At 36.1% G+C, this 14,744-nt stretch overlaps 1 protein-coding gene across 1 annotated transcript; it reads left to right on the top strand.

Moving 5' to 3' along the window:
* The first annotated feature begins 513 nt into the window (after positions 1 to 513).
* LOC121858260 (phosphotriesterase-related protein-like) lies at positions 514 to 9,441 on the top strand. The gene is made up of 7 exons (XM_042354565.1): positions 514 to 859; positions 3,024 to 3,183; positions 3,416 to 3,606; positions 5,138 to 5,296; positions 5,776 to 5,940; positions 7,179 to 7,396; positions 8,182 to 9,441. The coding sequence occupies exons 1-7, from the start codon at positions 838 to 840 to the stop codon at positions 8,317 to 8,319; spliced, it is 1,053 nt and encodes a 350-aa protein (XP_042210499.1). The 5' UTR covers positions 514 to 837; the 3' UTR covers positions 8,320 to 9,441.
* Positions 9,442 to 14,744: the final 5,303 nt, after the last annotated feature.

Here is a 14,744-nt window from a genome sequence, read left to right as displayed (position 1 = left end):
CATGTACACCCACAAAAAAATTATTCGGCACCCTTACGGCGTCATACAATATGACACGGGTGCCGAATATTTTTTAGTGGGTGTACATGTATGTCTCGTGCATGTATACATGTGTGTGTGTACAGGTATCATGTACACCCACTAAAAAATTATTCGGCACCCTTACGGCGTCATACAATATGACACGGGTGCCGAATATTTTTTAGTGGGTGTACAGCATACGGTATACGATATATCATTCAAATAGCACTTGGGGTATAATGACCTTAAAAAATAAACCAATTAGAACATCTTTATCCCTTCGACATTGATCCTCCTATTAATCTAAGTACCGACATATAATATGAACAATATTTTAGCTTTTTTTTTGTCCAGTTATCATTACAGTATTATATAAACTAAATAAATATTTATCAACACTGTCGCAGGCACAGATACATTCTAAAGCCAGCACATACCAAGCACTTGCCAACAGCGCATATCAGAGAAGTGACCGATCGTCCAAGAGGCCAAAACATCGTACGTCAGCCACCAAAGCTTGCCCTGCTACTGCAAATGCTGCTCAGGAAATCAGTACAAATCATCCTGACTCAGCAGGAAGGGAGTAATGTTATTCATACAGGTAGTCGTCGAGCTTGTTGGCCCTGTATCTACGCGGACAAGCCCCACAGTCACAGAACCTTGAAGAACTGAGACGGATGACCTCTGCTCATCTACTGGAGTATCGGTTCTGAAGATCTTGGTTCCCGTACGCTTTATATCAAGTTGACACATAACGAACACAGAAATAACTCGCAATTCAAGTTCCCAAGACTACACACCATAGTTCAAAAGACGATGAAGGGTAAAGTACAAACAGGTAGGACATCAAAATTAGCATGTACTGTACTAGAATGGTAGTATGACGTTTGTTCATAGATAGACAATACATTTTATATTGTTTTACCGCTCTCGCGCACCTAATGTAGATATTTGAGGTTTTTGTCCAAGTAAAAAGTTGCAGTACATCTCTAGAATGGCTCATAATTCGTTCCAGTAATAATACTCTACTATTTATATACTATAATTTGCCATAAAATGTAAAAATAAAAAAGTCACTGAACACGAGTTAGAAATAAACAATGGTTACTAGTTGGGAATATAATTATACGGGGTAGAAAACTACAACAGATACAAAATACTGTTATAAAAATTGCTATTATTTGGGTAAAAAGCCAATTAAAATACAAAAACCTCTGAAACATATAGTCTGGGTGTTAACACGCAAGATTGAAGTGCCAAATCAAATGATAATACAGGTATGTACTGTACTATCCAAAATAGATTGCGGTACTTAAAATAGTCTTTTTCATTAGACAATTCATAGAGCAATGCAGCATCACTATCACTGTCTTCTCTTGCTTTCATTTAACCATCTTTGAAGTGCTTAATTGATACAAACTACAGTACTGTGGGGTATGAGATGTTTGGTGTTCACACTCAGGATGGAATGGAGAAAGGAAACTCACAATGTGCTCTCTATATACATGTTGTATTGGATGTACAATGCAGCTTGGTGCTGGGAAGGCAGCATGGTTACAAGCGTGATGTAGAGAGAGCTGGTTGGTGAGGACGCTCAGAGAAGGACAGCTTGTGGGTCGCCATGCTCGCCAGCTGGAGAGAGGACCGCCAGGCAGGCGGAGGTGTTGCTGGCTGGTTGGTGTAGGTAGAAGGAGAGAGATCACCTCGAGGTCAGGTCTTAAATAGCAGGGGTAGGCGTGGTTTAGCAGTTGACCCCCGCTCCTTGGTGTATGGCGGCTCTGGTTGACCTAGACCACGAGGCATACACTGGGGAATTGGTGGGGTCGGCTAGGCAGCGACAAACAGCGTTTGTAGGGGAGAATTCCACTACAGTACCATTGAAAAGCCGTTTTATTTTAATCTCTGAGCTTTGCCAGGGTTGAGTACCTATATTGCATGTCATTCAGTGGTTCATATACTGTACTTTATTCTAAAATCTTATTCAAATGGTTTTTGTTTATCTGCTGAAAATGCAGATGCTGTGCCTTATAATAGTTTTTAAATATAATACTGTAATTATTATTCACAGTTTCAAAACGGGGTCCATTAATTAGAGTACAGTATTGTATTGTGTATATTCAAGGACCTTGAACTATAATTTACCAAAAGTTTCTTGTTTACAGGTGCTTTGGTTTTCAAATTGTATTGCACTTTTCCAGTCCACCACTACAATTGTTTTTAAATCATCACAGTACTTATACAGGTACTAGTTATGTCTTCAAACAACCTAATAAAAGATAATCTAACCTAGGATAGGTTTGGCTACTTCAAAAACTAACCCTCATAGGTTAGTTTAATTGAGAAAAAATATATATTTTCTTTAAAATTTTTGTAGGGGGCATATTGTTAAAGTACAAATATTACTGGTTAACATAATAACCTAGCCACCATTACTGTTATCATCTGAATTGCTTGGATCCTAGTCATTACTCACAGATACTCACAATGATCTTCTGGAAGAGGCTCACGCCTGTGACTCCAGCTCAATAGCCTCTTCTCTACTCAGACGGTAGTGTCATCAAGTGCCACTCCTGATAATTCTTAAACTTACAAGTGCTTTACCTTGTCAGACACTAAATATACAATATATTATATGGCATCTTAAATGAACAGGGCAAATTGTACCCTGTAATAACGAACTTCCATTAAGTTTAATACAAATTTTTTTGGCTATTTGATAAAAAGAACAAGTTGTATTTTAATGTTAAATTGTGCCACTATGCCTATTGAACATCACACACACAAAATGGGGCCATCAGTGGAATGCATGAATCTTCTCAAGTACATGTACAACAGTTTCATTTTTTTTAACTATACTGTACTGTACTGTACAGTACAGGACTGTATTACTAAAGACTTTAATTTCTGTATGCACTATATCATGTACAGTACTGTATAGCACTGCAGCTGGTTAAGCTTCTGTTGTGTTTGAAATGGTTGATTTTAGTTTGTTTATTTTTCAGTGTGTGGCTGGGTGGAACCCAGCTCCTTGGGGAGGACCTTTACCCATGAGCATCTCTGCATGGAGTTTGACTTTACGTACGTCCCACCAAAGGCAGAGGATAAGCACATGGTGAATGCAGAGTTTTCTCTAGAAAACATAGGATGGATCAGACAAAATCCGTATGTCTTCTTTTCTTCATATTATTTATGCAAATCAGCAGTATTTTTATTTGTACTTTTTTTTTTTGCTCTCTACATGGATTCACATGATTAGTGGAATATAGCCCTTAAGTGGAGTACATAATCAGGCTTTAAATTTGGATTACAAAATGTTACCGTAGTTCTTTTACTTAATAATAGAGATTAAAAAGCCTTGCACATCATCCTGGTCAACTTGTTATGTACTCCCTAGGTACTCTCACAAACCAAATTTGAAGTTCACTGGACCTCAAGTTAAAGCAGCAGTGATGAATGACATAGAAGAGTTCAAAAAACTAGGTGGTGGCACCATTGTTGAGAACAGCAATGAAGGCCTAAACAGAAATGTCTCCTTCATGCGTGAAATAAGTCTCAAGCATGGAGTTAATATTATTGCAGGAACAGGTAAGTTCAACATTTCATTCATTTATGAAGAAATTATACGTTCTTTAGACCCATTCACTCATATACACTGTAAATGTGGTGGAACATGTCCTCAAAACTTCATAATGATAATTGTAATAAAAGTGTAAATTAAATAAGCTAATGTAGTACATCACCAGAAAACTTGAGGAATGAAAATAGATCCATATAATTCCTCATTTACCTGTACTTTAAGTTTAACATTGTGAATTGAGGACTTCTGTCATTCAAATTACATAATTATATTAATATACTACAGTAATATTTTCTTTCTTACAAGCAGCTAGTAACCTGACCAGTGAAGAGGATAAGTAAGTCTATAGCTTAGCAATAATATTTCCGAATATTTTATACATACAAACACTCCCCTGGTTACACAACACTCGGTTTACAGGAATTCAAGGATACAGAATGCCTTCTATTAGTCCCATTATAAAAATTTTCAGATTGCGCAACAGTTTCTGTTAATATACAGAAGATAACTAGTACGGTGTAACAACCCTATTTGTGGAAGATTATGCATAAGGTGGCCGAGCGCATACCCTTGTGAGATGTCATCTGTGATTAAGTATAGGATACTATACATGTTTACCTTATGGAAGGGTCATTTTCGGTTTACAGAAAATTTGGCTTGCAGAAAGGGTCCAGGAACGGAACCTATCCATAAACCGGGGAGTGTCTGTACAATCTATGATATTATACAAATTGCCCACAAACCTTAACCAAGTGATGTACTAGCAGTTATTTTTAACTTAAGGGCTATTTGTTGTCACTAACAGTAGGTGTAATAATGGCGTGATTGAAAAAAAATGGCCCAGGTACAGTGTTTGCTCTTAATTTTAGCCATTGTATTATAGCAGGAATGGGTGTTTAAAAATGTTAAAGCATATTTACCATTTCAGTTGAATAAAAGAGAATTGGACAGTGAGTATGACAATTATGAGACCCATTGAGCTCTTTGTAAAACTAATGATGAACAAGTGTTTAACCAAGTACCTGTACTGTACTGAAAACAGATATAGAAGAATTCAAAATAATGCTTTGCAGTTATTACAGTACTGTACAGTACTTGGACTACAGTTTTCTATATCTAATCACTATCTTGTTTGAGTTGTAAATATTATTTATTAAAGTCATAATTAAAGAAGTTTTGTACAGTAATGAAAAAATCTAAGTTCAATCAAACACTCTGCTGTGGTTCACCCCCAGAGCTAGGTTCAGTTCACTATATTTTATATGATGAACTTGACCACCTTGACCCAGTAATTATCTGTATCCATAGCAGTTATAGTAGCCGAGTACTGTACTTACTCATGATTAATATATAAATATTAATATTAATGAATTTGGAAATTATATCAAACTACATTACTGTCTCTCTTTAGGCACTTCAATAACTGTTCATTCCACTTAACATTACAGTGTTAACTTCTTTTATAGACACAGCATTCCCTTTTATTTAATTAAAAACTGATAACGTGCTGTAAACACTAAAATATTATTTGTTTTTCAGGTTACTATGTGAAGGACACTCAGACAAGAGAGACCCTAGGGTTATCAGTGGAAGCAATGGTAAATTCCATGACACCAGAGTTGACTCTTGGATGCGGAGACACCCCAGATATTAAGTGCGGTATCATTGGGGAAATTGGTTGCTCATGGCCATTATACGGTAGGTACAGCCAATAGGGTACTGTATACTGGTCTTGTCTATTTTACTTCTACCTATATATATATATATATATATATATATATATATATATATATATATATATATATATATATATATATATAACTAGGAGCTCTATTACTGTATATTTTTTTCTGAATTACCAGGGCCAGTTTATGACGATAGGTGTACCGTATATGGAGTCATCCTCATTTGCATAATTTATTAACCTTTGGTGGCTGAGGAGTTATCCGCTGTCACACATATCGTACCTACCGTATACAGTAATATAAATTAACAAAGTTTTGAGCCACTCCTGTGTATAATTTTTAATTCTGTTTCTTTACTAATATTTTTGCTCACTTGTGATTCGAGAGAAAGTAACAGCTCTGACCCAATACAGTGTACAGGTATATGTACTGTACTGTAATATAGGTACAATATACAGTACATTAAACATTATATTTGTATATTAATTTCAGACTTTGAACGGAAAACTATCCAGGCAGCGGGAGAAACACAGGAATGTACAGGATGTCCTGTAATGTTTCACCCAGGACGGCACTATAATGCTCCTGAAGAAATTTTCAGGATCTACACGGAAGCAGGTGGCGATGCTAAGAAGATGGTGATGGGTCACCTTGATAGTCAGTAACATCTTTAATTTGGTTGGAATGTGATTGTTTAGTGACTGAATTTTTAGACACAGTACAGTAACTATATGTATGTATTCTTAGAAACTGTACCTCAAAAAAATCTTGGTTATAAGTATATAATGTGAATATAAATTTAATGATAGAAAACCCACCTTTTAATACAGTAGTGTACATACAGCCAGACCCAGTCCAACATGAGGTCTGCACTCTAGAAGAACAACTTATTCCATGTTGAGCGAGCTTCAGATCATATGGAGAATGTAGGCAGTATGACATCTGGTCTTCTAATAACCCTCTGGAAAAAAACGTATAAATTTTGTTACTAAAACATTAATATGAGTAGTTATGTAATTAATGAAAACATGTACAATCGCCTTCACAAGTGTGTTTATAGGGGCTCATCATATACGGTAAACATTCCACAAATCATTATCTGTGAGACTATTGTTTTAATACGGTTTTAATTTTATTCCATAGTATGTTTACTGTTGCAAGTTTCCTTCTGTCGAATATAAGGAAATACAGCTCTGCCACCCTGCACAAAACCTGATGAGCCCCTGTAAATGCACTTGTGAAACGGATTGTACAATATATATGCTCATGTCAGGGTTGAGTTTTTAAGGCAAAATCTTTCAGCATAAGTGAGAGGTGCTGTCTCCACTCTTTGGACATGTTTTTCATCCAAGCTACATTCCCAAGGAGTGTCAATTCTCCAGTAAAATAAGATATGGTAACTGGTCCTTTTCAACTACAGGACAGGCACTTTTTTATCAGTGCAAAATCATCAAATCTTCATATTTGTCATTAATATTTCTTAAAAACATCACTGACAGCAGAAGAAAATTTTAAATTAAATATGTATGGATTCCTTATTTTATGCTGTAAAAGTTAGAAGAAATTATATCAAATATAAAAAATTCTTAAAAAGCACGACAGTACAGTACTCTGGCATTAAATAAAAAAAATATAACTCCAAAATACTGTTTAATAATCTTTTACTTGAGGTAAATAAATAAAATAAAATAAAATTACCTGTCTGTCCTTTAATAGTAGCCCCCCCCCCCAAAAGTGTGGTGGTTTTGATTTCTATCTTATAATTTTGTCACTACAGTATTACATATTTATCTCCACATAAGATATGTATAATATTTTTGTATGCCTCATACTTCTAATGAATTAGTTTATACTGTGCCTTTACAATGTATTTATATATTTATTTATCATTCCAGGGACTATTCACAAGTTGGATGCTTTGGTGGAATATGCTTCCCTTGGGTCGTACTGTGAATATGATTTGTTTGGCATAGAAATTTCTCATTATCAACTTGATAGATCAGTGGACATGCCGTCTGATGCCCAGCGAATTGCACGCATCAAGCACTTGGTTGATAATGGTTTTGGCGATAAAATTCTCGTGGCCCACGACATCCACACCGTGCATCGTCTGGTTAGTAAATAATTTTATACCCATTTTCTTTGCTCTTAGAATTTATACTTGAAGAGAAAAATCTCATTCACAACAGTGGATTCTTAACACTATTGACCTGAGTAATTCTTAATTTTACACTTGTGTACCGAGTTAAAGAGTCATTCATTTCGGTGGCAACGAGATGTAGAAGACATATCGATTAAGAGCGAGTTTTTCTGATGTATGGGATATATATTAATAGATGACTTGTCTTAACCCACTACCGGTACAAAATTTTTGTGTAAGTTGAGTTTCTGTTGAAGTATATCGCTAGTCTCTCCTTGATGAACTTCTAAGCTCTATTGAATTATTAAGAGCACATAAGTAAGAGCACTCATCACTGAAAAGTCATTGAAGTGGAGTACAAAAATACCAATTGTTTTAAGTAAAGCTTTTGGCATAAATAATATGGTGATACAGGGTGTCCATGAATGATCTGACCCAGTATAAAAATTAATACGTGTTGTAACTTGATAACATTATTGTTAAAAAATTACGGTTTTATTTTACTTGATGAACAACTCTCAAGTACAGATTTTTCTTGTGTTAGTAGATATGTGAAGTGTGCTGTATGTATAATATTTTTGTGGTTACAATACAGTATTAAGTTTAAAAAAAAAATTATTTAATTTGTAAACACTGTACAGTATTACTTCACCATTTACAGTGATGAAAAAATACATTACTTTTTTCTCCCCTCTTGATAACCTTAATTGCAGATTTAAGTAATAATTTTGAACTAAATTATTGTTTTTCGTTTCCAGAAAGCTTATGGCGGTCATGGCTACGGTCACATTCTGAAAAATGTTGTTCCCAAAATGTTGGACCGTGGACTGAGTCAAGAAGCTATAGACAAGATCCTCATTTCCAACCCCAGCACTTGGCTGACATTCTCCAAGTAAACTTTATATGAAACCATTGCAAGAATGATTAACTTCGAATTCATAAGTCAACTTCTGATGAAACCACTGCAAGCTTTATTAACATGGAATGCATTAATGGTCCTCAGATGAAACCAGTCAAAGCTTTGTTACCATAACTTGACTATAAAATACTGTACTGTACATGTCTCGGGGGTTGTTATAAACTACTGTAGTACTGAGTATAAAAAGTCAAAATATATAATCATTGAACCACATTTCCCTTTTATGGTTCTTCTTTTGTTACATTTTATATGGTGCTTTTCTTAGTGATTTGTCACCTTTTTTAGTTTAATCTAACTAATCCACTTCTCTGGGGTTTTTTATTCTTATCTTTTGCTTCCCTCTTGTACCTGCTTTTGCAGTATTCATCCTCTTCTACATACAGTATTCTTAAGTACAGGTGTAACTAAAAAAATCCAATACAGTAGTTAAATAAAAATTACTCTTTGAAACCCTTTGTCATATATCCAGAGTTCCAGAAAAAACATTGAATAACCCAGGAATAATAATACTGTTGTTTCTTCATTTGTTATGGTGCTCTGACCACCTTTGCTTCCCCAAGTAAAGTCATTAAAAATCCCTGTTTGGGTCTATTGGTGCTTGATTTGGTTTATAACGTGTAGCTTCCTACCTTCCAAGCAGCCCGACTGATATTTTTAACCCTGTTATTATCATAAGCTATTATCCAAACGACCAGGAAGTTAATTAAAAGAGAACAGCTTGCAAAACACAAACATACAGTACTGTATATCATAACCAGTTTAGAATTATCCAGTAGATATCATTTTTCCTTTTCCTGGGCACTTTACTTTGGAAGCAGAAATAAGTACTGTACTGTAAATAAAAAACTACAAGTACCTTACAGCTTTGTCGGCTATCCTTGGTCAAATTGCCTTACTGTTAACCATTGTTGTTTACCTACACTGTCTAGGCACACAGGAAACTGTATGAACTCCCATGGCCTACAGGGACAGTTTACCTACAGTACATTGTCTATAGTATATTCATGCTGAACTGTATACTGTATCTACATAGTTTATAAAATGCCTATCTATTGCAAACCTGTATGATAATTTTACTGAATAAACATTATCATTCTTATAGTTATTATTAAGTTACCATGCAGAACGAACATTAGGAAATACTGTACTTCCTCACACAGAGGGTGGCAGACCTATGGAATGGTCTCCCAGCCCAAGCTGTGGAATTACAAAACAGTACTGGGCTTCAAAATAGCCCTTGACAATTATCAAAAACAGTGGAGATATCCTGCACAGGCCTCCTTCCCTCAGCATTGCCACCTCTAGCGGGTGGCGATTTGGTAAATAAGGTAAAATGTTTCCAGTATAGGTGTTTTATATCATCTTTTTTTAAATGCCTTCCTAAGCATTCATGTTGCCTCAACTAGTATCAATGTTGACTATTGTTTAGGGTAGATTAGGCAACCCTGAAAATCACTTAATATTGCTAAAGTATTACTTCCAATGCTGAAACCTGATACCATACTGGGTACATGTATATTCTTATTTGGCTGGGATATGTTGACCTACCTAATCCCTTTTTGACGAGTGACAGCCATATTTATTCTCGTAAATGTTGCAATTTAACTTGGCTTCCTTGATGTATGGCTTGTTAGAAATTGTGTACAGTACTTAAAGTATCGTTTGGGGAACCATATTTATTTTGAATTATTTTTTGGAATCATATACAGTACATAATTTTTTATTCAGTAGCTTCATGATATTCATCAAGGTGTAGCAGTGTCAACATGAGCTTAATAATTGTCAGTAAAAATAGTTGTGTTTTTATGAACTTTCAGTTAGAAATTCTTTGGCTACATAGTTTATCACATTTGACCCATATTAAACATGAACATAATATATACTGTGTTTGCAAATTCAATTACTTTACAGGTATTTAAAAAATGATGAAGATCCCTGACCTGACATAGTATCTACTTTTTCATAAACAACTTCAATAACCTAGTGACAACTGAAACTAATTTAGGTGACCAAAGTTATTTAAGAATGTTTCTACTGAACCTAAAATTCCACCACCCACAACTTCTTGGACCCCCTCCCCCTTTTGATATTCCTGGATCCACCCCTGCTTCTTATTTAGCAAAATGTTGACCAACACTTTTGGTTTGCAGGCCTTAAAAAGATTTCACTTTTCAAAATAAAATTCAAATTCATGCTAAAAAACACTCTTGATGACTTTTACTGATCTAGAATCAATGGCAATTTTTATATCTTGTTAATTTGAATGTCCAAAAAATGCAGCTTATTCATGTTATCCTATCCTTTTAATTTTCCTTCCTGAAGCTTTCATCATTGCACGTACTCCCCACGTTAAACAGAAATAAGTTCTTCCTTCTTCCCTGCATCTCTCTTCCTCCCCTTCTTTATATATCCCCGTTATTACGTATTCCCACCTCGTATATTCTTTCTACACTTCTGATGTGTCTCCCTCGATAATCTATTCTAGCCTCGTGGGTCTAGCCAGTATAGTAATTTCCCTTTATATCTGCTATCATTCCCTTCATTTTAGTTCCTTTACAAGTCTAAGTACAGTATTAATTTCCTAAATCACTATCCGTCAGCCTGCACATCTTCCTTCAGCTCAGTTACTACCTTCTTTGACATTAATTTCAGCTGTAATAATTACTGCTTATATTTATAACCCCTGTAACTAACATTTCACTAAAATGCTCCGGATCATTAAGGACATAGTACAAGCCCGGGTGAAAGTATACTACATAACCCTTTCCACTACAGCATATTCAACAACAATAACGGGGCAGTAAGCAATAGCAGCCATAAAAAGTACATCTACAGTATGTGGCAGTCAAACATTAACATTGCTCTCACTCACGCCAACCTGTACTGCCATGAGGGCAACATTAACCAAATTACGCTCACGTCATGGATTACCCACACGACACAAATATATACACATACTTGTGAGGACACGTAAGATGAAATAACCTGTACATCATATTATCACACGAGCACTGTACACGCATACGCTTATTCACAAATTGAAACCACAAATACGCGCCAAGCTATAATTCACACTGACGCACGTAAACGAACTCACATACTATATAAATATACTGTACCTCATTTTCGTACGAGATATACACAAGTATATTGGGGTCACCTGAAGAATAGCCACCCCAGCTTATTTCACCTGAAGATTAACCATCCTAATGATAACCTAACCTAACCAGATCCCCTCCAGATAAATGTTAAGGTGTTATTAATCCTTAGGTGAAATAAGCTGGGGTAGAGATTCTTCCGGTGATCAAGTTCTTGTTATAAATGTAAATATCAAATAAAGCTGTTTATTCAATACAAATATTCCTACAACTTAAAATAAGATAACAATACTCACGCCAAATAACGGAGTCAGGGATATCTTAGCCAATCACCAACGCTTAAAACTAGCCAATAAGATGACGCGAATGGTTACGCATGGATTTAAGCGCATACTGTAATTATATTAGATATATTTACACGTCTTCACCCAGTGTTTATTGGTTTATCAAATATGTCGTCTTCTGTTGTTTGTCAGCTTAAATCGATAAGAGTCCGGTAAATATTTTTCGTGTACAGTAATTAAAATGTTCACATTATGGGTTACAAGTTTACAACTCTAATAAGCACACACTGTTGATCTGCAAACTCGAAAGATAATGAAATTTGGAAACTGAAATACCTCCTACCATAATCATCTTATATCAAGAACGGCAAATAACTTGTGAAAAGCATAAGCTATGATATGCTCCCCTCTCCTTCTTTGAATACGCTTTGCTATATATGTCGTTATTAATACTGATTACATCTAGAAATAACACTTGCCCAAGGATTTTGACGGACGGGCGCTCAAATTTATCACTGAAGTGGCCGATAATTCGATTTAAGTGTTAGAGACTGATTGTGAGGGAGTGTCGGTGTTGCCATAGTGTTAATATTAATGCTCAAGTAACACGCCACACGGGGAGCTAGTAACACCACCCCCTCCCCTCTAACACTCCACCACACACCTAATATTATTTGGTTGCAGGTATAAAATGCACACTAAGGCACACCTGCCAGCTGCACTTCACTCGCGTTTACACTGGTCACCGCCTTTCCATAATCATTCCTGACCTAACAATTTGCAGTGGTGGAGGATATCAGCTGGGGGAGGGGGGATGTAGAGCAGGGAAGGCGAGGAGAGCAAACGTTCCCTGGACATCTTGAACTTTCTGTGGTATCTACAGTAAGTGGTAATTATGTCCTATACGAAATCTCTCGATTCTGGACCGAGATGGACACCAGCAACTCTGAATAACCTAGGAACACAACCTTACATACATACATATATACGCAAAGTTTAAAATGACGAATACGATCAATAAAAGTAACGATATTGACGATCTAGTGCTCACGATATGTTAACATCATTACGTTCAGCCTTTATTTCTAGTTAATAAAATGATAAATAAATTAGCATGTACTGTACTGTAGTTTTTGGCGTTTTAACTATGCAAAAAGTAATGATTAAAAGAGTAGCGAGTAAATTGGAAAATGGCTAATATAAAGGCAAGCAGCTATAATAATAATAAATAATAATTAACGGTTAACAGAGAGAACATGGCAGCCAAAAGGTTGAAAATATACAATAAACAAACGTGATAAAAGCTTTCAGTACAATAAAGAATAAACATGGGGTAAACATAACATAAAAATTAACTATGGATCTGGTTGTATTCTCAATGGGTTTATATTTATATATAAAATGTAATTTGCGCTATTAAACAACTTTTTGTGCGACTTCCTGACCACGGTTCGCGATACTAAAAGGAAACTCATTGGGAGATGGTATGAAGTCAATATTCTGTGATTATGTACAATGGCGTAAGTGGCGGTGTCAAAATAATGTAAACACATACACAGAAAAACTCTCTCTCTCTCTCTCTCTCTCTCTCTCTCTCTCTCTCTATATATATTGACGTCGAAAGAGGTATACATAAGAGCATAAGAATGGAGGAAACTGCAGCGGGCCTATTGGCTCATACTGGGCAGTCCCATTTACACCCAACCCCTATTGCTCATATGAGCATCCAACCTATGTTTGAAGCTATCCAGCGTATTCGAGTTAATGATATTTGGTAACTTGTTCCATTCATCCACTACAATGTTACCAAACCAGTGTTTACCTATTTCGCGCCTAAATCTAAATTTGTCTAATTTAAAACCATTGTTACGAGTTCGCTCCTGGTTGGATAGTTTGAGTACCTTTGTAATGTCCCCTTTGTTCAGCCCTGACTTCCATTTATACACCTCTATCATATCGCCTACGTCTCTCGAGGGAGTGCAAATTAAGATGCTTTAACCTGTCTCTGTACTCAAGGTTCCTAATGCCCGAGATTAGCCTTGTCATTCTCCTCTGAATTCTTTCCAAGGATTCTACAGTATATCCATTCTGTAATAAGGTGACCAGAATTGAACTGCGTAATCCAAGTGAGGTCTCACAGGCGCAAGATATAGTTTTAGGATGACCTCGCTAGTCTTGTAACTAACACTCCTTTGTATGAACCCAAGTACTTTATTAGCCTTGTTTCGAGCAAATACACACTGTTTACTTGGCTTAAGGTTCCAACTTATCATTACTCCTAAATCTCTCGCAGTCGTATTTCTCAATGGCATCGTTGTTCATCTGGTAACTGGTTTCCCTGTTTACATCTCCCATACTGAATACTTTACATTTGTCCACGTTGAATTTCATCTACCAGTTTTCAGACCATTCGAAAAATTTGTTTAGATCTTCCTGTATTTTTGTGGGGTCCTCGTCAGATTTAATAACACGTCCTATTTTGGTGTCATCAGCAAATTTACTTACGTTGCTGTCTATGCCGATATCTATGTCGTTTATGTATATAATAAATAATAATGGTCCAAGTACTGAGTCTTGGGGGAACTCCACTAGTGACGTTGCTCCAATGGGATTTAGTGCCGTTAATGCTCACTCGCTGTTTCCTGTCCTGTAACCACGCCCTAATCAATTTAAGGATATTACCTTTGACGCCATGTGCTTCTACCTTTCTGATTAGTCTTTCGTGGGGGACTCTGTCGAAGGCTTTGCTAAAGTCGAGATATACCACACCATAATTGTGCCCCTCGTCCACCGATTCGAAAACAGTTTCATGACAAACAATTAGGTACAGAGAATCTTACAATTAAAAATACAAACTTAATAAGCCCTCAGTCATTTCAATATGGCCAGTCGTACATCACTCACCTTGGTCACCTAGACAAACCCTTAATTAAAGACAGGTAAGGCAAATTACCTTTGTGACCATGCAGCCCCCGAGGAGCCAGCAGCGATAGTTTTCCATCTTGAGAATGTAAGGTGGA

Source organism: Homarus americanus, unplaced genomic scaffold (assembly GCF_018991925.1).
Source record: "Homarus americanus isolate GMGI-L3 unplaced genomic scaffold, GMGI_Hamer_2.0 scaffold57980, whole genome shotgun sequence".
In the NCBI taxonomy this organism is placed as follows: Eukaryota; Metazoa; Arthropoda; class Malacostraca; order Decapoda; family Nephropidae; genus Homarus; species Homarus americanus.
The sequence above is the reverse complement of the archived record's forward strand: the minus strand, read 5'-3'. Positions and strand labels throughout refer to the sequence as shown.

Bases quoted from the DNA above. Each gene is read 5' to 3' on its own strand.
- LOC121858260 (XM_042354565.1), top strand. From the start codon at position 838: ATGAAGGGTAAAGTACAAACAG. The intron at 5,297-5,775 runs GTAGGTACAGCC...TATTAATTTCAG, and splicing joins TTGCTCATGGCCATTATACG to ACTTTGAACGGAAAACTATC. The intron at 5,941-7,178 runs GTCAGTAACATC...TTATCATTCCAG, and splicing joins GGTGATGGGTCACCTTGATA to GGACTATTCACAAGTTGGAT.